Source organism: Ctenocephalides felis, unplaced genomic scaffold (assembly GCF_003426905.1).
Source record: "Ctenocephalides felis isolate EL2017-DRISC unplaced genomic scaffold, ASM342690v1 CF-g0.4_SCAFFOLD_01886, whole genome shotgun sequence".
NCBI classification, from domain to species: domain Eukaryota; kingdom Metazoa; phylum Arthropoda; class Insecta; order Siphonaptera; family Pulicidae; genus Ctenocephalides; species Ctenocephalides felis.
Window position 1 is genome coordinate 125,934,338 of NW_020538040.1, and position 25,997 is coordinate 125,960,334.

The following is a 25,997-nucleotide window of genomic DNA, read 5'->3' on the forward strand; positions in this document are numbered from 1 at the left end:
TAAATTAAATTGAAATTTAAGTATTTAAGAGTTAGACAAAAGTTAGACAAGAAGTCAGATTTCGAGTCAGGCATAGAATTAGTCTGGCTTAGTATTTAGTAAAATGTAGTCTTTGCTGATATAATAACCAGAGGGTTATCAACAAATATTAATTGTGAAAATAGTGAATAATAAAAGTAGCATCTCAAGAAGAATTGTGTTTCAAATTACTATCAAATCGCTGTTTGTCCTAAAAAGCCTTTTCAGAAGTGTATTCAGAAGAGTCCACTGGCACTGATCAACTGTTCACGCTCGGGGCCAAAACTTTGATTGAACTGCGCTCTATCTAAAAGACAATATTAAGAGCTAAAACTTTCAGAGAATTGTTTTTTATCAATTTAGAACCATTTGAGCCCTTGGGAGCAAGGAAATTCGAAAATGTTTATATGTATATATATATATATATATATATATATATATATACTATACATACATATATGTATATGAGGGTAGTCCTTAACAAGGATATTTTCGAATTTCTTTGCTCCTAAGGGCGCCAATGCTGCCAAATGAATAAAAAATGAATCTCTAATAGTATTAGCTCTTAATATAAACACTTAAACACTAATTAAATCCTATTCATCAAGGAATCAAGATTAATTTTGCAGCAAAATATTTATTTAATTGGTGATGTTGAAACTCAAATTATTATTTTGATTCCATGATGAATAATTATTATAGAATAGCCCACATGGGTTTAATTAATGGTTAAGTGGTTTATAAATATTCTTATGTGTCATAATATTTGAGATGTAAGAGCTTTTAAAGTAGGCGACCAAAGGTTTTGCACACTTATATTTGTTTACTTAATGTAAACATATGAATAAGTTCATCATAGTTTTTTGTATCGTTCAAATCGGTTAATCTGTGCGTTTGAAATCGAGGATGAAAAATTGTATCTAAACATGCATATAAACACACACATACAATCATTTTTTGTAAGGTATGCCAAAATGTTCAGAAACCTTTGAAACGTAAAGACATGCAATCTTTTCATTTTCGATTTTTTGCGATTCCTATAACTTCACTATAATTACTGTACCAAATCGAACATACGTATCTAATCATCTTTATTGACATTTACAATGCCAAAATTTTCAGCAACTATACAAAATTTCTCTAATAATGAAATTATCCACCTACTTGCTACTAGTTAATTGCATAAAAATTATCACATAACAGACAAAAAATGATTACGGGTTATTAATAAATAATATTAATAATTTGGACCGTTGTCATAGGTGTATCCTGCTATTTAATTCTGTTATAAAAACACCTAAATTAACGAACTCACATTTACATACAAGCTTTTCCCTACCGTGTGCGTGTGGACTCGAAAATCGAAAAACATACCGATTGCCAAGGTCACATTGCGTTTGTTGATCAGCGTAAGTTGTAGCCCATACATTATAGATAACAATGTCATTCGTTTTGTGTAAGCTGATCGATATGACATGCAAACTTGCAAGAAATGACGAATCGTTATGCGCCGGGACGCCCCGTCCGGCGCTCCTGCAAGCTTTTTCAGGACAGGCAGATTTCAAGTCGCACTAAACGGGATATAACAGATTTATGAAAATCTAGTCATAATTTACAGCAAATCTAAAGGTCAAAAAATCCACGATTATTGGTAATACTATTCCATTCATACAATTACTAAAATTAGGCGTTCTACAAGAGGTTGTAATGTTAATTAATCTACTGTTACTAAAAGGCAAATTGCTTTCCTCTGTTTTTTAAAAAAAACTAGATCGTTGTTGGTATTTTGGCTTCAGACAAGTTACATGAACTTTGCGATATGTGTAAATTCAATTAATGAAAAATAAATTAATTTATAAGTGATTAAAAGTATTCCGAGTGGATTCATTACACATTATTGGAAACGAACAAACACTTAACGTGGAGTATTTTCTAGAAGCAAATTTTCAAAAATCAATAATTTTTATAATTGAACCATTTTCCAATTGAACCATTGAACCATAGGACTTTAATAGTTTAGTATATTCATTAAGACCAAGTACTCTATCGTTATACCAAGTAAATCGTCTAATTTTAATTTTAACAAACGCCAATTTAACAAACTACTCATTTTCTCAAAATTTGATGAATTTTTAAAATTAAACTACTTGTCGTAAGGCCGTAATATTTCAGTAAGTTCTATAAGACCATGATATATATCGCCAAAAAAAGTTCGGCTTATTTTTTGTTTAACAGATAGTTACAAGAAAACGACACGGTAGATTTTCACCTAAAACTAATCAGTATCATTCCCAACTAATATATTTCGAACAGTTTTTGATTGTTTAAAATCGATTCTGTAGTATGAGCTTGAATGTGGACGAAATGTTTAACTTTTTTCCAAATTACGAAGAAACGGCTTGGCCGATCGTTGCACAAAACTGAGAAAAGATAATCCACATCAAAATACATCGATTGCCTTTAAAAATTTTGAAATCGGTTTAGTCGTTTTTGAGCAAAATGTCGATGAAAGTTCTAATTTTGACAAACGCCAAAAAGCGATACTACTTAGGTATGCATTTAGATCGCAGGCTCACGTGGAAGGACCATATTCGCGCCAAATTGAATACTATAAAAATTAGAATCGCTGAACTATACTGGCTACTGGGACGCAAGTCAATTTTATCCATTGACAATAAACTTCTAATTTACAAGGCAATAATAAAACATATGGACTTATGGCATTGAATTGTGGAGCTGTGCAAGCAAATCCAATATAGCGTTAATGCAACGTGCCCAATCGAAAATATTGAGGCAGATTACTGATGCTCCGTGGTTTGTTAGTAACAAAACTTTACACGACGATTTTTCATATTGATTTTATAAACAAAAATAATACAAATCAACAGCATAAAACACTTTCAAAAACTACAACATCATTCAAAGCTTGAATGTGGACGAAATGTTTAACTTTTTTCCAAATTACGAAGAAACGGCTTGGCCGATCGTTGCACAAAACTGAGAAAAGATAATCCACATCAAAATACATCGATTGCCTTTAAAAATTTTGAAATCGGTTTAGTCGTTTTTGAGCAAATGTCGATGAAAGTTCTAATTTTGACAAACGCCAAAAAGCGATACTACTTAGGTATGCATTTAGATCGCAGGCTCACGTGGAAGGACCATATTCGCGCCAAATTGAATACTATAAAAATTAGAATCGCTGAACTATACTGGCTACTGGGACGCAAGTCAATTTTATCCATTGACAATAAACTTCTAATTTACAAGGCAATAATAAAACCCATATGGACTTATGGCATTGAATTGTGGAGCTGTGCAAGCAAATCCAATATAGCGTTAATGCAACGTGCCCAATCAAAAATATTGAGGCAGATTACTGATGCTCCGTGGTTTGTTAGTAACAAAACTTTACACGACGATTTTCATATTGATTTTATAAACAAAATAATACAAATCAACAGCATAAAACACTTTCAAAAACTACAACATCATTCAAACCATATAGTCACTCAGCTTCTTGAGACATCAACTTCAAGAAGACTGAAGAAGAAGCTGCCCGAGGATAATATGGAGGAACCATAGAACTACCACAACCTTATATAAACAGAATAATTGAATCATTTATTGAAGTGATTCTCTGAATATGATTGTAATATTGATCCGATAATTTTATATGTGTGTTTGCAAGTGTGTGTGTATGTGTGTGTATGTGTGTGAGTGAATGACATAAGCCAAATAGCTCATAGAATAGTTATGTATTCTGATTGCTATTGAAAATAAAAATTAAAAAAAAAAAAAAAAAAAAAAAAAATTTGCAAACTTTGACGAATTTTAAAATTTAAACGACTTGTCGTAGGACCGTAATATTTTAGTATGATCTATAAGACTATGATATCTACCGCAAAAAAAAATGCAAAAATCATCGAAAATTTTTTTTTAACACTTTATTACAAGGAAACGACCCGGCTGATTTTTATCAAAAACTAATCAGGTCGATTCCGAACCAATATCTTTCGAACAGTTTTTGAATTTTCAAAATCTATTCAGAATTGCGGGCTAAAATGTCAACGAATTTTATTTCACTTTTCTGCGATTTCCAAAGAAACGGTTCGGCCGATAATAGCGCAGAACTGACAAACAATAGTCCTCATCGAGATACATCGAATGGCTTTTAAATTTTTGAAATTAGTCCAGCCGTTTTTGAGAAAACGTCGATTTACTGCAAGAAATCTGTTCATACACACACACACACATACATACTTTTTCCAAATTTGGTCTCATTTGATTCAGAATGGCTTGAAACGTCGAGAAAACATAAAATTAGCAAATCGGAATTTTTAATGAAAACATAAACTTCTCTTTCGGTAACAAAATTTATTGTATTAAGGTCTAGTATAAATAAAAGTTCTCATCTAGTGGTGTGTGGCATCGGGCCTTAAAGCAAATGGCTGGAAATTCCCGTAGCGTAACGAAATGTTCGAGGAATATTAAATGTTTTCAAATAGATTATTATAAATAAATACTGTAACATTGTCTAATATTTATATGAATTATATAAACTGAATTGCAAAGTTAAAATTATTTATTTGAAGTGTATAAGTGAGCTATAGAACTTTAGACAGAATTAAAATTAAAATCTGAACTATTATCGATATACAAAAAAAAAAAAATTGTTTTGAAAATGTTTTTTTTCCAAATTCAATTGTTTTGCCAACACAAGCAGAAAGTTTTTTTGAATCATTCAAATCGGATGCTTAGTTCTCTCAAAACAGTCATTTTTTGTACATTTAGCGTATTTACCGTATATTCGAAACGGCTGGACCTGCCTCTGCCAAAAACTAATCAAATCGGGTGTTCCGTTCTCTCAAAAACTTGATTTCTATTTTCTGTACCTTTTGCTCCGTATCTTCGTAGCAGCTGGATCTACCTTTGCCTAATCAGCACATCTGCCTATCAATTGGAATCGAATGTTTTTTGAACCATTCAAATCGGTTGGTCCGTGCGCCCAAAAACGTGTAAGAAAAAATGCGGACATACAAAACACACACATCTGATCCCATTTTTTCTATGCCAAAATGTTCAGAACCCTTCAAAACGTAGAGATATACAAAATATTTTATTTTCTATTTTCGGCCCATTACTATAACTACCCTACGGGAAGTTAATAATTTGAATACAATGTGCGTGATGTCTTACTCCAACTATGAAACAACGTTGGACCGAATTAAACCTGTGTTATTGAAGTACGCTCTTATTTTTAGATTGTTGGACGATTACATTGCATTATTTGTAAAGAATCATGATGCATATAGTCAGTTGTAAATTTTTTTCATAGCAACGTTCGATGCGGCATCGAACCCGGGCCACTCACCTACGGGCAAGCTCTGTAAATATCTTGAATAAATTTGAAACTCATTTTAAAAAAAAATAGCTGATATATTGACAAATTAAAAATGGTTGAGATTCAATAGACAAATTGTTTTCTAACTGCAATTGTCAATGAGAACTTTTCAATCCATTTCAGTATAAAAGATACAGTACTATCTGTATCCGATCACGCGTTGCTATGTTATACATGTAAATAAATATCTAATCAAAAATGCAATTATATTACATCTAGTTGTTAAGAAAGAAAATAGCGCATCGTATCTTTTGTGATTGTTTGTTGAGCTGCTAAAAATTTTCCAGATATTGGCAAAATATAGAAAGCTTATAATTTGCTACGTTTTTTATATTTCTTCGGGTCAGCTAGTATATCCATATATATCTACATATATATAAAAATAAGTCGGGGTTTCCTTCCTGACGATATAACTCCAGAACGCACGAACCGATTTCGACAATATTGCATTCGTTGGAAAGGTCTCGGGCTCCGCAAGCTAAAAAAATTAGTGGTGCATGACATCGTCGCTTAATGCAAATTGCTGGAACTTCACGCCCCGTAATTAAAAATTCGAGTAATGACATTAGTGAGAATTATCAGAATTATGCTTGGTTAAGTCAACGAGCAATTCTTGCCGCAAAGAATAATGATGTACACGCACTGAATTTCACCATTCAATCAAAAATTGCTGGCGATTTGGTGACATACCAATGATTCCGACTGGTTTTCCGTTTGACTTCAAACGATTACAATTTCCAGTTCGCCTTGCGTTCGCAATGACGATTAACAAGTCGCAAGGCCAATCGCTTAGTGTTTGCGGGATAAATTTCAAATAGATTATTTAGAAAATCATTGTTTTTCACATGGGCAGTTATACGTTGCCTGTTCACGAGTTGAAAAAACATCCGCTTTGTTTGTGTTAACGTCAGACCAAAAAACAAAAAATGTGGTTTACCAAAGAGCACTTCAATGAAACGGATAATTTCAAGAAGTTCAACTAAAAAACACTTCATATTTGTAATCGAAATAAATTCATTACTATTGCATAATAAAATCAAATATTTCCTTTTCAAATATAAAACAAACAAAAAATTTCTTCATCTTTCTCACGAAACCATCTGGTGGCGAAACGGAGTTCGTCGGGTTTGCTAGTATATGTATATATATATATATATATATATATATATATATTATATATATTTGTATATATACATATATATCGTATGAATTCATAATAATGATACTTGTTCGCAAGAGTATCGGAATGAAACTCCTTGAATAAGATTTCTCAGGTAAGTAATTTTGATAAACATTAAATATATTTTTAATGTTATTTTATGTGTAATGCTTTACTATCTAGTTTGCGTGTTTTCTAAAGTTTAATGGATTACGATGATAATATACATACATAATTAGATAAATATTATATATGCCACAGTCAATACAATGTCATAATATTATGAAATTCTATTCATTTAGCCTGAATGCAAATGCTATTGATTATAGAAGTTTTGTGTTTCCGTAAATTTTCGTCTACCTTTTTGGGCGCATAGATCAAGCGATAAAAAAATATTCGATTCCTATTGATACGGAGACGTGCTGATTAATTTTTGGCTAAAGCAGGTCCAGTTCGGAGATACGAAGCAAAGAGTGCAGAAAATAAAAATCGTTTTTTTTTAGAGAACGAAGCATTCGATTTGAATGATCCAAGAAATTAATTCATAATGATGAGGAGAAGTGGTGATTGTTCTGGTGGAAGTGGTGGAAGTTTTTAACAAAAGCAGGCCCAGGCATTTCGGAGATACAAAACTAAATATGCAAAACTAGCAGTTTTTGAGAGAACTAAGCGTCCAATTTGAATGATTCAGAAAACTTTCTGCTTGTTTTGACGAAACAATTGCTTTTGGAAATTCCTTTTTTTTATTTTAATATTTAATTTTTTTTCCAAAAAATCGAAAATAATTCGGATTTTAATTTTAATTCTGGCTAAAGTTCTAAAGCTCACTTATATACTTTAAATAAATAATTTTAACATTGCAATTCAGTTTTGTATAATTCTTATAAATAGTAGACAATTTTACAATATTTATAATAATATATTGGAAAAAATTTAATATTCCTCGAATATTTACTTTGTTTCTATCCTAAACCACTGAACTCCTGTGAAAGTACAAAAAAATTAATCAGTTCTTCTTTTTGTCAATACAAGTTAAATGGATTTTGAATCATTCAAATCGCACGCTCCGTTATCCAAAAACTAAATTACTATTTTTGGCACTTATTACCTCGTATCTTCGAAACGGTTAGACCTGCCTTTGTCAAAAACTAACCAGCACGTCTCCCAATCAATGCGAATCGAATATATTTTGAATGTTGCAAGTCGGTTGATTCGTGTTCAGAAAATCGTCGACGCACACTCACACACTCACACACATACATACATTTTTTCTAAGGTGTGACAAAATGTTCAAAACTCTCTGAAATGTGAAGATATATAAAAAAAATATTTATAGGAAGGTGATAAGATACCATAATTTAGATACATTGCTATATAGGATTGTTATAAGCGCGAATTGTATTTTAAACTTATACGCATCAACAACGATGTAAATTAATTAATACCATAGTCCAGATGAATGTATAAATATGATAATTTACAAGTTTTATTCAGTAAAATGCCAAAAACGGTTAAATCAATTCTCTTGTATTGTTTATAGATATGCAGGACTTTGGTCAATTATCGAGCAAAACTGTAACGGAAGTGCTGATGCTGGAAATGAAGATGTCACCTGCAGCAAAAACATATTTGGTGTCGGGATACCCACGTTCTATGCGCGATGTTGTGGAATATTCGGACAAGGTAAATCAAACTAGGGAATGCAATACCGGTATACCGGTATAGCGAATTACCGGTAAACCGCCCGATTTTTTCGGCGTATTTTTACCGGTATTTATCCCAAAAATACCGGTATTTTCGGTATTTTTACATAAGCGCTATTTGATACATAATGCACTAAAGTTTATATTTCTCAGAACAAATTTATCTTTAAATTCCATAATCGCATAAACAGCTATATCTTCAAGTGATTCTATAAGATAAACAAATATCAAATATTATCTCAACTCGTCATTAAACTGAATATTTATTGCTTTACTAAGGGCTTCATATCGTGTTACAATAAATAGAATTGGACTAATAGATAATGATGCATGTTTCATCTTTTGTAAAAATGTAACGGTTTTTTAAGTGATATTCGCGCCAAAATATTTTATATTATACAGATTACCCATGCGTAATCTTTATTTTTTTCTAACTCTATACATAATAATTATGATAATTACTAAATATTTTTGCTTCTTATTACAATTATAAAATATTATTGTTCGAAAATGTTTCGAAGTTTGAAAATACTATAGAAGCATCACAATGTTTAAAATAACAATACTCCACAATTATAGTAGCTTATTATTTATCTCGACAAAGTATCCGATCTTAAATTAGTGTAAAAAAATTATTTTTTTAAAATATTAGAGATTATGCTAATTTAACACATCAGATATAGACAATACAGTTTATTATAATAATGTAGTATGATCTTTTATGAGTTTTTAGTCTTTCTTACTTATAAGTTTGTTTTTGGTGAAAAGTGCTCAATATACTCGATAGTGATAATGAATTAATTAAATTGGATATACTTTTGTTAAATTATTATTTAAAAAAATAAACTTATTGTTTTATTTTATTATTTTTATTGTTTAGTTGAATGTAGTTGTAGTTGTATATACATTTTTTTATATTTGTACTAGTAACTTTCAATTTTGGTTAAGTTCGTTTAAGATAAAAAAATACCGGTAATTTACCGGTATTCCGGTTTTAAAATGAAAAATTACCGAAATACCAGTATTGAAATTTTGCATCGGTATTGCATTCCCTAAATTAAACTAGTTGCATGCATGGAACTTAGAGAAAATTAGATTTTTTAGATTTTTCAAATCTTTGAAAAAAATGACTTATTTTAAAACTTTTTATATTTCGAAAATGTTTGAAAATTTTGAACTTTTTTTTAATGCAATCGCGCTTCGTTCGCTGCATAGAGACGAAATATCGAAGCGCATAAGCACCGCTTCGTAGTATAACGTATGCAAATTGTTAGTGTAATTTCTATAAAATATCTGATAAATTGAAAAGCATATGTCTAATAATCATTATTGACCTCCAAATAGCATTTTTTTTACTTTATTAATTAAATCTTCGAAACAACTTTGATAGGATTATTATATTATCAATACAAATAAAATGCTGCTTGAATTATTCAAATCGGATGCTCCGTTGCATGAAAAAAAACGGAATTACCATATTTGATACTTTTGGTTAGGCTAATCCGGGACGGGGTGGCTCTTCATGCTTCATAACTTAAATATAATTCAAAAGAACAAATACTATTTAGGAATGCAATGAAAAACAGTTTTTTTTAAAAAAAACTTTTTTTAATCAGAATTACTTACTTTTAAAACCTTATTATTCGATTATATGTTTGAAGCATACTCGTTGTATATACATTTTCAGATATTTCATTCGAAAAGTCAATTTGAACCTAGACTTTTTGAGAACCCGGTACAATACAGAACAAAAGTTCTAAATTTGAGATAATTAATGCTTTTAGAAAATCTCGGGACACTAGGTTGAAATCCGAGACTGTTCCAGATTTATGATCACATTAGTTATAAATGCACATCAGAAAGATGCAGTTATGATCACATTTTTGACATTTGTGGGTTTTACAGGTTAGGTTTTATATCTAAAATGCCTGACTGCATACCAAATGCATAGCATTTTGACAGTTTTTGCTACCATTTTATATGAAGAAAGCCGCGTAACATAGCGTTGCCATAATAACGCCATGTTACGGTTTATTTACCGGAGTATTGGTGCCAACTAAGTGCACTACCGGAAACCATCAATTGAAAAATTATTTTGTGTTTTTCAGGTAATAATAAACGATTTTTTGGCATCGATTGTTCTACATAATGTGGTCTGAGTCAATGTGAGTAGAATCACGTGAAATTTTTTTCGATATATTTTATGGTTACGCCAAAAAGTGAGTTTGAAAAAAGTGGCCACTTTGGCATATTTTCAATGATATCTCGGCCATAAGATGAGGTACAAAGTTAAAAATTGGTATATCGGTTTTTATCAAATAGACCTATAAAATGATTCTGTATGGCGCCCATAGCCTTTGTGTTTATCTAAAAAGTCTAAACAAAAGCCATAAGACCTGTTGAAACAGAATATTCATTTTCAATGTTTTGGAACTAAATTCTTTGCATATTCAGACTTTCTTTCATTGAAAAACACATTATTCATTGAATTGTAGCTTTCACTTTTGTGAAAAATTTTATCATTTAAAACACAGTTATTTTGATAATTTGGTTACAATTGATTATGATTCGTGTTTGTATATGAACACATAAGTGAAAATAACATGAGTTTTTCTAAATTATGCTAATGGGCTTTAAATATGTATTTTTATATGATCAAGAAACATGCTACTGACGAAGTAGCCAAAACAAATATCTTAAAAATTAAATATCTTAATTAATTATCGCTTTAATTTATCATTAGTTTGCTAAGAAGAAGTTGTACATTCAAAAAATTTCTACATTTCGATATCTACCTTGTCTCCATGAAATTGAATTCAACTCAATTTTCATTTTATTTACAACTGAATAATTATAGATAGCTTTACCAAATACAAAATTTATACAAAAATAATTATAAATATTTTAGTAAATGCTTAAGAACGTAGCAATCGAGAGTACCCGACTATATTCGGCAACGCGCGTTTACCCGGTGACGTCACTATCGCCCTGATCACAATCACAAAGAAAACTAGTGGGGCGCATGGCATCGTGCCTTAAGGCAAATTGCTGGAACTTCCCGTACCAATTTTTTTTGAAGATTAACATTTTTTAAAAAAAATTACTCTGAAAAATTAGATTTTTGAGAAACTATAAATTTTTGACAAAAATTTACTTTTTTTTAAAAAAAAGACCTTTTGAGTAAAAGTGTATTTTGAAATATGCCGCCGTCTAACGGATAAGCATTGGTACGGAACCCATAGGAATGTAAACAAAATGTATACTTATTGTTAAAATGTCTTAAAAATATTTGATAATTTGATGTGCATATGCCTAATGATCATTTTAGACCGCCAGATGGCATTTTTTTTACTTTTTTCACTAGATCTCCGAAGCCTTTATGAAAATTTGATCAGTTCTTCATCTAGTTAACTGTCCACATTATAGTTTAAAGTTGACAAACTTTAATTAACATGAAGTATTAATTAGATTGAAGCATTTTTTAATAATTTTTTATTTCTAACTTCAAAAGCAAAGCAATATTATTATATTAAAAATCAGTTAAAAATATAAATATATAAAAGCATGTATAAAATATTGATATAGTATTCACTTTCTTTTGTTAACTTACCGTAGGGTAAGTTATAGTAATCGCATAAAAATCGAAAATGAAAATTTTTATATTTCTTTACGTTTCAGAGGTTTCAAAATATTTTGGTATATGTACCTTACAATTAGAAAAAATGGATGTATGTGTGTGTGTGTGCGTGTATATGTGTGTGTTCGGATACAAATTTTCGTCGACGATTTCAAGAACACGGATGAAGCGATTTGAATAATTCAAAAAACATTCGATTCGTATTGATAAGGAGACGTGCTGATTAGTTTTTGGCAAAGGCAGGTCTAGCCGTTCCGAAGATATGGGGCAAAAAGTGCCAAAATTGGTAACTCAGTTTTTAAGAGAACGGAGTTTTTTTACTTGTATTAACAAGATGAACAACTGATCAAATTTTCATGGATGTAGGTCTAGCGGTTCCGGAGATATAGTAAAAAAAGTTAAAAAAAATGCCATTTGGCGGTCAAAAATGATCATTAGATATATGCACATCAAATTATCAGATATTTTATAGAGATTTTAACAATAAGTATAAATTTTGTTTACATTCCTATGGGTTCCGTACCAGTGTTTATCCGTTAGACGGCGACGCGGCGCTTACGCGCTTCGATATTTCGTCTCTATGCAGTTAAAGCAGTACGATTGCTTTGAAAAAAAATTCAGAATTTCCAAAATATTTCAAAATGAATTTTTCTTCAAAAAGTCTTTTTTTTAAAAAAAGTGAGTTTTTGTCAAAAATGCAAAGTCTCTCAAAAATCTAATTTTTTCAGAGTAAAAAAAAAATTTTGGTTTGGGAAGTTCCAGCAATTTGCCTTAAGGCACGATGCCATGCGCCCCACTAGTTTCATATGTTATTAGTTATATACAGCAACAGTGTATACATTTTTCCACTGAATCAGCACATACAGTAATCTAAGCTTACTACAACTAAAAGAACCCGCCTCATAAATAGGATGCGTTCTGATATTTAATCGCATTTCTATAATTAATATTCGACCAGTAACCATATCATATCATATATAAAGATTCAATAATATATATTGTATAATTTAAATATTATAAAGTATTATAATATAATATAACAATTGTATTTGAAATGAAATAAATATTTTTTTTATATAAAACCTACGTTATAAAAATATAACTAGCGCAGTCGGCAGATGACATAACTCAGGCATCTATTGAGGAAACCGTTGATTTCAATCATTTAGAGTTATAAACTAAAAAAAGTGAAAAATTGTGCAAAAAGTGTGAATCAACTGAATCAAAAGAAAATCCGTTATTCACGTAAAGAAGCAGAAGCCACCTCTTGGATGAGTGAGACAATTTAATTATTATTAAGAAGAAAATAAATTGATAGATCCCCTTACCTATCCTTAGAACCGAATCCTAAAAATAAGTAATACAATTTATATTTCGACAAAGATTTCCAAGATTTCCATAAAAGGAAATTACAAAACATTTCAATAAATAATTCCATGTACGAGAGTTAGTTTATGGAAAGTGGTAATGATTCTGAATTAGAAGGTTTAAAAGAAAATTTAAACAAAATGTCTTTACAAATCAATCAACAACGCCAACGTAATTGAATTTCATGCTTTCCAAATTAAATTACCAACCCAACCCAAAAACCCAAAAACGAAAATTTTAATAAAGTCCGGATCAACAAAGTCTTTTATCTGTCCAAAAATAGCAAAACAATATTTTAATAATTTTATTTATGAAGATTCATGTTCAATAAGAAGGAGTAGAAATTTTAAAATCATGTAAAAAATTCAAAGTATATTTCATAAATCATATGATAAATTAACAATTATAAATCAAGTAAAACATAAAATTCGCACAACAGATGAAATTCCAATTTATACAAAATCTTATCTAATCTAAAAATAATCTTAAAAAATAATCCAACACAGTAATTCACCGTGGTCCTCACCAATTTGGGTAGTTCTTAAAAAATTAGATGCATCAGGTAAAAAGAAATGGAGAATAGTTGTAGACTATCGAAAAATAAATGATAAAACCATTGATGATAAGTACTCTCTTCCAAACGTTTCCGACGTTTTAGATAAATTAGGCCATTGTAATTATTTTTCCACAATAGATTTAGCTTCAGGTTTTCACCAAATCGAAATGAATAAAACTTCTTTTTATTCGTCTGTTTAGTCTTATCGTATTATATTTATCTTCGATATTTTTGAACATAATTTTGATAATAGAAAAATATGGGTTTAATCTATTCATATATTTTTCTTTTCATGTTTTTATTTAATACTAATAAAAATGTTTTGAAGTCTGAATTTAAATTCTTAATTCGTGGTTTAATTATATAGGTATCTACGTAATGTATAAATGTGTGGTACTTTTCAATTAATTTAGCGTTTTCTAAATCAAATGGAAGAAGTCCAGCTGTACTCAATTCTTGCAATTGTATTTCATTGCTCTTTACTTGTAGAAGATATTGGAGAAGAATTACGTGAGTCAGCAACATTGTTCTCCTGTAAAATTTGTTGTGAATTAATTCGAGGTCTTTTCATATTTTGTTTATGAAATGTCAATTGTTTGTCTGCCTGTATGGTTTTGTTTAAATCATCTTGTACGTGTATTGTTTTAAAACGTGGTGCAAGTTTGTCGCGTTGATTGAGTTTTAAATATATACATTACTGTTTTGTTTATACTGTAATGAATAGTGTCGCGTTTCATTATGTGTAGATATCGTATCCTGTTTATTCTTTTGATTATTTTCAAACAATTTATCATACATTAACTGCGTTCGTTTCTTATGATCTTTTAAGTAATTTGTTAAAATTTCAAATTCAAATTTATTTCAAATGGTAATATGATAAATGACCAGAAATTATATCAAAAGATTCTAATTTTGTTACATAATGGATTGAGTTATTATAACCATAAATTGCATAAGTCATTAAATCTAAAATACTTGAATTTTTATTTTCTTGGTTCAATATTCTTAAATGTTCTAAGATTGTTGAATAAAATCTTTCTATAGGACCATTCAAATTTGGGTGCATGAGTCTAATATAATGAATGTTGATTTTGTGTATTTTTAAATATTCTTTTAAGGAGGAAGATTTTAAATCTGCACCATTATCCATAATTAATCATTATTATTTTTACTATCTTTTACTTAACATTTGTAATAATTGGGTATGCTTGAGCATATTTTCAAAAAGTATCAATTATCGCAACGAATTTTTGTTTATGAATTCTTAAAATATCAAAAAAAAAATCGCAAACTTTTGTTTTGGTGGATTTCTATCGTATTTCTGCGTAGCACAAATGGAACAGTTATTAATGTAGGTTGTTACATCGATATGTATTGTTGGCCAGTAGTACATTTCTTTAATTCGTATTTCGTTTTCGTTAATGCCACGGTGATTAGTTGAATCTTCGTGAAATGTTTTTATAATCGACTTTTGTTTACTCGTGCCAATTACGTGTTCTCTAATCTCGTTGCACATTACTAATTTAAAAGATGAATGCGTAAAAGTTGAAGATAAGATGTTTATGACATCGGTAATATATTCATTATTATCAATACACATTGCGAAACATTTATTACTCCCAGTAAATTATTTAAATAATTTTATTATTTCATTTTCTATATTTTTGCTGTTAACTTCGATTGTAGTTCTATTTTTATTGAATATCTTTTGTAGTTTTGGTTTCGTTGGATTCGTATTTACGATTTTAATTATTATTTGATTATCATAATAATTAATTGGTTTTGGCGAAATAGGAATATTTAAAATTGGATTTTCGTGGGATCGTTACGCTGCGGAAAGTTCTAGCATATTTGCCTTAAGGGTTTACACCACTGTAGCAGCCAAAAAACGTATGTTTTTGCCATTTTTTTTCGGGCGGAAGAAGAAGTAATAAAATCATGATATTAAAGATAGTTATTTATTGTGCTTTATAGTAATAAAATAAAATATAATTGTAAGAAAAAAATTAAAAACGTCAGTAGTCGGTAGCGTAAGCGGTCGTCGAGCCGCGTCGAGCCAAAAAACGTATGTTTTTGCCATTTTTTTTCGGGCGGAAGAAGAAGTAATAAAATCATGATATTAAAGATAGTTATTTATTGTGCTTTATAGTAATAAAATAAAATATAATTGTAAGAAAAAAATTAAAAACGTCAGTAGTCGGTAGCGTAAGCGGTCGTCGAGCCGCGTCAAATCCGCAGAACGCAAAATAACTACAACAACTTTAAGTTTTTCCATTCGAATTGCACTGATCATCTATTGGTTAAAAATGCTTTTACAGTTAATTTATACAATTAAATGTTCATATATTAGTATATTCAAGATCATACATGTTGTAACTTTGCTTTATAATGTTTTTTTGTTAATTGGAGCGTTGTCGGTTCGTACCAATTCGACGCGCAAGAAAAAAGCTCATAATTAACTTCCCGAAGGAGACGTTTATGTTTTTATCCAAAAATTCGATTCGCTAATTTTATGTTTTTTCGACGTTTCAAGCCATTCTGAATCGAATGAGACCAAATTTGGAAAAAGTATGTGTGTGTGTGTGAACAGATTTTTTGCCGTAAATCGAAGTTTTCTCAAAAACAGCTGGCCCAAATTCAAAAATTTAAAAGCCATTCGATGTATCTCGATGAGAACTAGCGTTTCTCAGTTTTGTGTGACGATCGGCAGAGCCGTTTCTTGTAAATCGCAGAAAAGTGAAAAGTTTTTCGTCCACGTTTTAGCGCGCAATTCTGAATCGATTTTGAAAATTCAAAAACCGTTCGATAGATATTGGTTGGGAATCGACCTGATTAGTTTTTGGTGAAGATCGGCCGGACCGTTTTCTTGTAATAAAGTGTTAAAAAATTTTTTCTCGATTTTTATGAATTTTTTCTAATGGTACCATAGTCTTATAGATCATACTAAAATATTACGGCCCTACGACAAGTCCGCAAACTTTGCAAAAATTAGTATCGTTTTTCTGACGTTTGACAAAATTAGAACTTTCATCGACGGTTGCTCAAAAACGCCTGAACCGATTTCAAACATTTAAAAGCCAATCGATGTATTTCGATGTGAATGATTTTTTCTCAGTTCTCTGAAGCGATCGGCTAAGCCGTTTTTTTGTAATTTGGAAAAAAGTGTTAAACTTTTCGTCCACATTTAAGCTCATACTACCGAACAGATTTAAAAAAATCAAAAACTGTTCGAAAGATATAAGTTTGGAATGATACTGATTAGTTTTAGGTGAATATCTAAGGATCCGTTTTCTTGTAATTAACTGTTGAAAAAAAATTTAAGCCGATTTTTATGGAACTATTTTTGGCGATATATATCATGGTCTTATAGAACTTACTGAAATATTACGCCCTTACGGCAAATAGTTTAATTTTAAATATTCATCAAAGTTTGAGAAGATGAGTAGTTTTTTTGACGCTTGTGAAAATTGAAATTAGACGATTTACTTGGTATAATGATAAAGTACTTGGTTTTAATGAACATACTAAACCATTAAAGTCCTACGGAAACGGGTTCAATTATAAAAATTATTGATTTGTAAAAATTTGCTTTTAGAAAATACCCTGAGTTAACGTGTTCGCTCGTTTTCAATTATGTGTAATAAATCCACTCGGAATACTTTTAATCACTCATAAAATAATTTATTTTTTATTGATTAAGTCGATTATTTATACATATCGGGAAGTTCATGTAACTTGCCTCAAGGCAAAACACCAATATCAAATAGTTAGTTATATTTTTATAACGTAGGTCTTATATAAAAAAAAATATTTCATTTCAAATACAATTGTTATATTATGTTATAATACTTTATAATATTTAAATTATACAATATATATTATTGTATCTTTATTATAGAATCTATTATTGTATATAATTAGAGAATCCCGATTAAATATCAGAACGCATCCTATTTATAAGGCGGCTTCTTTAAGTTGCAGTACACTTAGATTACAGTATGAGCTGATTCAGTGGAAAAATGTATAATACACTATTGCTGTATATATAAATCCTCCGGCCTTAGAAAAGTACTCTGAAGCTTAAAGTTAGTTATATTTTTATAACGTAGGTTTTGTATAAAAAAAATATTTATTTCAATTATACAATTTTTATATTATATTATAATACTTTATAATATTCGAAATATACAATATATTTAATATATTTATTTATGTATCTTAATATATGTGATACAATTACTGGATGAGTTTTAATTAGTGAATCCCATTTGAATGTCAAAACACTTCCTATTTATAGGGCGTCTTGTTTAGGTTGCATTACACATAGATTATAGTACGTGCTGATTCAGCGGATGATGTATATATGGTATTGCGTATATAAATCCTCCGGCCTTAGAGAAAAACTCTGGGGGTAAATGTTGGTGGTTCGGCGGCTGCTTCTTGTGGCGGCTGCTCTTCATGATTGATTTGCAGGAGTTTCTTTCTGCGTCTTTGAATCATACATTTTACTAGAATATAGGTAATAATGGTTATGATTAATATTGTAGTAATCGAGATATATGGAACGTTGTGGCTGGTAGTTGCATTTTTCATGTAGACGTTCTTTATTTTGTCTTGTTCTTCTTTTAATTTTGAGAGTTCTTCAACTTGAATGCTCTTGATTTGCAATGGCTCAGGTGTGGTGTCATTGGTGTAATTTAAGTTAAATCTTGGGATTAGGATTGGTTTTCCTTGTATCGAAGATTTTATATTTTGATAATATCTTCTGTTTATAGTAAATTTACAATTTTGTGGTAAATTTAAAATATAATTTCCTTTAATAAATTTTGATTCATGCTGTTCATCACAGTCAAAATCTATTTTTGAGTTGTTGATTAACAATAATATATAATGAGCGTCATTGATTTTTTCTATAATGTTGTGTGTTAGAGTTATGAGGGTTTGTTTACAACTTTGTAGGCGTTCGTCTTCCCAGTTTATTAGTTTTATTGTGCATTCATCATTGTTTTCAAAAATGTGATTCATTTTGCAAAAGTATAAATTTGAGACAAGTCTGCATTCGTCTTCTTCTTGAAATTGATAGTTCTTCGTTCCAAGTGTGAGGAAGGAATTTGGGGGGATGATTATTTTATTATCAGGATTTGGTATTGGGTATAATTTATAATGTTTGAACATTTCAGGTAGGGTTATTGGAAATTTTATAAGAAATACAATTTTTTCGCTTGAATAATAATATTGTACATTAAGTAACTCATAATATTTGTGAATATTGGTTTCATCCATGGAAAAAGGTAGTGTATTCTGTTTGTATAGATCTTTAATATTCTTGATCATATAAGTCAGGATTTCTAATTTGATAAAAGAATTGAACTAAGTTAACTCTTGCTAAATCTAGGGATATTTCTAAGTCGTTTAAAATATTGGTTAGTATGATTAAATTATAACTCATTTGTTCTAAAGTATCTTTGGCTAAGAAATATTCATTATGGCTAAAGCTACTATATTTGAGAACATCATTCATATCCTTGAGTTTCTTATTTAAAATTAATTCATTTTGCTTAATATTAGATATTGTATCGTTAAAATATTTGATTAACTTCTTATTAATAGTTATTTGTTTGTTCAAGGTGTTTGCTAATTTATTTTCATTACCTTGAAGTATTTTTATTGATTCGTCATATCTTTTACCATCTTCTGCATCTAAGTTTCCTGTAATTCCGTTTATTAAACTTCCTAAACCGTCTATTAAACTTCGTTTAATTCGTCTATTCGGTCTAATCGTATTATATTTGTCTTCGATGTTTTTGAACATTGTTTTGATAATAGAAAAATATGGATTTAATCTATTCATATATTCTTTATGTTTTTTTATTTAATACTAATAAAAATGTATTAAAATCTGAATTCAAATTATTAATTTGTGATTTGGTCGGTATCTACGTAATGTATAAATGTGTGATATTTCTCAATTAATTTTGCGTTTCCTAATTCAAATGGAAGAAGTCCAGCTGTGTTTAGATCTTGCAATTCTATTTTATTGCTGTTTACTTGTAGAAGGAATTGGAGAAGAATTACGTGAGTCAGCAACATCTTTGTCCTGTAAAATTTGTTGCGTATTAGTTCTCGGTCTTTTCATATCTTGTTTATGAAATGTTAATTGTTTATCCGTCAGTAAAGTTTTGTTTAAATCATCTTGGACGTGTATTGTTTTGAAACGTGGTGCTAGTTTGTCGCGTGTATTTATTTTTAAATATGCATTACTGTTTTGTTTATATTGCAATGGATCGTGTCGTCTTTCATTATGTTTAGATATCGTGTGTTGTTTATTCTTTTGATTATTTTCAAATAATTTGTCATACATTAATTGCGTTCGTTTCTTATGATCATTTAAGTAATTTGTTAAAATTTCATATTCTAAATCTATTTCAAATGGTGATCTTGTTAATAGATGACCAGAAATTATATCAAAAGGTTTTAATTTTGTTACAGAATGAATTGAATTATTGTATCCATAAATTGCATAAATCATTAAATCTAAAATGCTTGAATTTTTATTTTCTTGATTTAATATTCTTAAATGTTCTAAGATTGTTGAATGGAATCTTTCTATAGAACCGTTTGAATTTGGATGCATGGGTGTAATATAATGAATATTGATTTTGTGAATTTTTAAATATTCTTGTAAGGAAGAAGATTTTAAATCTGTACCATTATGCATAATTATTGTATCTGGTACTCCATGATGTGAAATAAAAATCATTATTACTCTTATAATATTTTGTGTAACGTTTGTAACTATCGGATACGCTTGTGCATATTTTGAAAAAGTATCGATTATTGTAACGAATTTTTGTTTACGGATTGTTAAAATATCCATATGTAATATTTGAAAAGTTATATTTTGTTTAGGCGGGTTTCTATCGTATTTTTGTGTAGCACATATTGAACAATTATTAATGTAAGTTGTTACATCAATATGTATTGTTGGCCAGTAGTACTTTTCTTTAATACGTATTTCATTTTCATTAATGCCTCTGTGATTAGTTTAATTTTCGTGAAAATTCTTTATAATCGACTTTTGTTTATTTGTGTCAATTACGTCTTCTCTAATCTCGTTGCATATTACTAATTTAAAAGATGAATGTGTGAAAGTTGAAGTTAAGATTTTTATGATATCGGTAATATATTCATTATTATCAATATACATATATATATCATTGCAAAAGATTTATTACTTGTGGTAAATTCTTTAAATAATTTTATTATATCTTTTTCTAAATTTTTGCTGTTAACTTCCACTGTAGTTCTGTTTTTGTTAAATATTTTTTGTAATTTCGGTTTTGTCGGATTTGTATTTACGATTTTAATTATTATTTGGTTATTATAATAATTAATTGGTTTTGGTGAAATAGGTATATTTAAAATTGGATCTTCGCGTGATGTATGGATTGTAACGTCATCATTTTCATTGACTTCGTTATCTCCTAACACTTCATTTATTATCGAATCTAATTCGTCGATATCTGGTAATTCATTTTCTAAAAAATCGTTTATTGTTTCGTAAAACTTTGGGCATGATCAATTAGTCAACATTTTTGTTTGATCTGGTGAAAATTTCAATGAATCTCTTTTTTTTTCTATATTTATAATTTTTGAAATTTGAAATTAGTGGATTACTGTGTTGGATTATTTGTTGTTCTAACATATCGTTTATCTGTTTTTTCACTTCTTCGCGATGTACATGAGGATATCGATAAGATTTTGTATATATTGGAATTTCATCTGTTGTACGAATTTTATGTTTTACTTGATTTGTAAAGGTTAATTTATCATTTGGTTTATGAAATATATCTTTGAATTTTCTACATAATTTTAAAATTTTATTCTTTCTTCGTTGTTCATGTGATTTGTTCGAATTAAATTTTCTATATCGGAATAATTTATTTTATTGTCGATTTCTTTAGTATAAAAGTTATGTAGTTCAATTTGATTTGTTAATTCTACATCGATTGGTTTTGTTAAAGTTAGATTTATTTCATTATCATTTAAATTATGTATTTCGACGATGGCTTCAAAATTTTGTGATAGTGTAATTGTTTCTGGGATAAAACAATTAGGAAAATATTGTTGTTTTACTAAAATTTCTCCTTCTTTGATATTTACTGGAATTTTATATTTTTTAATACACTTATTAGGAATATTTTGGTCAAAAATTATTTTTTCTGGGCTTTTTAGATAATGTAACTTTAAATTTACGTTTGGTAATATTAGTAATTCGTTGTTTAAATCTTTCATTGCTTTTAATTTTCTTAAATTGTCTATTCCTAATAAACCATTAAATGTTTCATGAAAACTGAATAAATGAAAAGAAAGATATTCATTAGCTTTGAATTCTTTAAATGCAGGAATTTTACAAGCAAATTTTTCTTTGTAGGATGCAAGTGCTGTTCTTATTGTACATACATCTTCGTAAATAAAATTATTAAAATATTGTTTTGCTAAATTTGGACATATAAAAGATTTTGTTGATCCGGAGTCTATTAATATTTTCATTTTAGGATTTTCAATACTTATGTAAGGTAATTCGTTTTCGAAAGCATGAAATTCAATTACGTTGGCGTTATTGATTGGTCGATAAAATAAAAATTTTCGTTTTGTTCGTTTTGTTCGTTTTGTTCGTTTTCTGTGTTTATTGAAGATTGTTCGTCATTTGTGTCTTCTATATTGAAAAATCTATTTTGTCTGTCAGGAGTTCTTCTAGTAGAGGAACTACTAATAGTTGAAACACCACTCATCGGTTCCCAGTCAGTACGTTGTATTGGTCTCGGATATTGCTGATTAACGTTATTATTTCTGTTATTTGGATTTTGTTGTTGTTGTAAATTATTAATAAAATTTCGTTGATTGAATTGAGATGGATGACTTCCATTAGAATGATAATTATTATGTTGTTGTCTATTTTGATTTGAGTTATTTCTAGGAAAATTTCGATTTTGGTTTTGATTTTGATTTCGATTTTGGTTTCGATTTTGATTTTGGTTTCGATTTTGATTTTGGTTTTGTTGAGAAAAATTATTATTATTTCTATTGTGTTGTTTGAAATGCTTGTTATTATTTTGCATTGGGTTTTGAAAATTGAAATTATTACTTCTGATATGATTTATATTATCATCTTTTGAAATTATTCGTAGAGCTTCGCTTAAAGAACAAACTTCGCGGCTTCTTAATATTGTACTATATGGTTGTTTTACGTGAGCTATGAAAACTGCTAAAGCACTTTTTTGGAATCTATCGCATCTGTCATTTAAGATATCTGGATTTGTCATGTGAAGGCATGAGTAACTATTAAAAATACTTATTAGCTGTTCAAACCTTTCGTAAAATTCATATACCGTTTCATTTGGTCCTTGACGCATATTGTGTAGATCGAAACATATAGATGTATCATCTCGTTGGTCATTGAATTTAGTGATTAAAACTGTTATTACGTCGTCTATTTCTCTTGCATTCGCAATTTCTACCGCTAGTTTTGCTTAATACATAACATCATAGAAAAAATCAATGATCCTCACTATATATTATTATTAATCAACAATTCAAAAATAGTTTTTGATTGTAATGAACAACAAGAATCAAAATTTATCAAAGGCAATTATACTCTGAATTTACCACATGATTGTAAATTCATTATGAACGGAAGATATTACCAAAATATAAAATCGTCAATACAAGGAAAACCAATTTTAATTCAAAGATTTAAATTAAATTACACCAACGACACAACATCTGAGCCATTACTGATCAAGAGCATTCAAGTCGAAGAACTTTCAAGAATAAAAGAAGAACAAGACCAAATAAAGAACGTCTATATGAAGAATGCAATTATCAATCATAATCATTGTTACTTATATTTTAGTGAAATGTATAATTCAAAGACGAAGAAAGAAGCTCCTAGAAATCAAACATGAAGAGGAACCTCCTCAAGAAGCAGCCGCCAAATCACCAACTTTAAGCTTCAGAGTACTTTTCTAAGGCCGGAGGATTTATATATATACAGCAATAGTGTATTATACATTTTTCCACTGAATCAGCTCATACTGTAATCTGAGTGTACTGCAACTTAAAGAAGCCGCCTTATAAATAGGATGCGTTCTGATATTTAATCGAAATTCTCTAATTAATATTCAACCAGTAACCATATCATATCATATATAAAGATACAATAATATATATTGTATAATTTAAATATTATAAAGTATTATAACATAATATAGCAATTGTTTTTGAAATGAAATCAATATTTTTTTTTATAAAACCTACGTTATAAAAATATAACTAATTATGAGCTTTTTCCCATGCGCGTCGGGCTGCCACGAACCGACACAGCTCCAACATATTAACAAAGAACATTATAAAGCAAAATTACAATCATCTTGAAAGTATTAATATATGTTATTATTGAACATTTATATTGTATAAATAAGCCATTAAAGCATTTTTAACCAATCGATGATCAGTGCAATTTGAATGGAAAAAAATAAAATTGCTGTAGTTATTTTGCGTGCCGCGGATTTGACGCGGCTCGCCGAAATGGCTGTGGTACCGCCGCTTTTAATTTTTTTTTACAATTATATTTTATTTTATTACTTTAGAGTACAATAAATATTTATCTTTAATATCATAATATTATTACTTTTTCTTCCGCCCGAAAAAAATGGCAAAATCATACGTTTTTTGGCTGCTACCCCTTAAGGCAAATATGCTAGAACTTCCCGCAGCGTAACGAAATGTTCGAGGAGTATTAAATGTTTTCAAATAGATTATTATAATGTTACATTATCTAATATTTATTTATAAGAATTGTATAAACTGAATTACAAAGTTAAAATTATTTATTTAAAGTATGTAAGTGAGCTTTAGAACTTCAGCTAGAATTAAAATTATAATTAAAATTATTTTTGATATACAAAAAAATTTTTTTGAAAAAAGAAATTTTGAAAAAAAATTTGTGACAAATAATTTTTTTAAAGCAATTATTTTGTCAAAACAAGCAGAAAGTTTTTTAAATCATTCAAATTGGATTTTTGCACATTTAGCGTATTATTTTCTGTATTTCCGAAACGGCTGGACCTGCTTGTGCCAAAAACTAATCACCACTTCTTCTCATTATTACGAATTTTGCATTCTTTTCTTCCTATGTCGGCAACGGCTCAACCGACCTTTTCCAAAAACTAATCAACACTAACTCCCATCGGTAGGAATCGAATACCTCTGAAACATGAAGATATGCAAACATTTTCATTTTAGGTTTTTCGACGGTTACAATAACTTACTCTGCAGGATGTTAAAAATATTATAAATTTTCAGATTTGACAAAAAACACAGTGCGCCTTTGTATCTTATTTATTTATTTGAAACAATTAATGTACTATCTCATATATTCAAAATTAATATTTTTGGTGATATTATCAAATTTATAAAAAAAATATAATGATAGGGTAGAGCAGGGCTAAAAGCTCCTCAGATAAAAAGGTCTACCACCGAATTGTTTTTTAACAACAATTCATAATCATCTTGATTCTGGCGGCTTACTTGATTCTATCTGGAAAATAACGGCGATGTTATAAAATCCATAACAAAAGTATTTTCTTTCGTTGTTTGTTTTTACGGCCGTGCGCATTGTTGCTTAGTTTACGTATTATAATTTCCAAGTCTACGTTATTGAATTGTTTTATAAGATGTACTGTTAATTTTTAATTAGATTAAAAAGTTTTTTAAATAACCTGCATAGAAGCTTGCACGTGAATGTGGTAAAAAGAATCAACACCCCTTTATAGCGGCAAAGATGTATTGTAAACAATGAATAATAGTATATAAAAAAATAAGTTAAGAAAAATTACAAGAGATAAATTAAATAAATGATTATTCTAATTCTGCTGATAAATATTTCTGACGAAATACAAGATCAAGGTAACCTACAATGTAAAAAATGCACCCACGAAATTTATATTTTGCATTGGTTGAATAATGCAGCTATTATTTTGTAAATATCATTTAATATTATTTAATAATAATTTAACTATCTACCCGTCCCATATGACCCATAATGAGGTAAAAAAGACCAGGTGACAATTGAAAACCAGCAAAAAATA

At 29.1% G+C, this 25,997-nt stretch overlaps 1 protein-coding gene across 1 annotated transcript in view; it reads left to right on the forward strand.

Moving 5' to 3' along the window:
• Positions 1-25,997, forward strand: part of LOC113375865 (adenylate kinase isoenzyme 5) — a 174,481-nt gene that overhangs the window by 117,054 nt on the left and 31,430 nt on the right. The window contains exon 5 of the mRNA XM_026615814.1: positions 8,122-8,264. Within this exon, the coding sequence (XP_026471599.1) occupies positions 8,122-8,264 (143 nt within the window). The remainder of the gene's footprint in view (positions 1-8,121; positions 8,265-25,997) is intronic.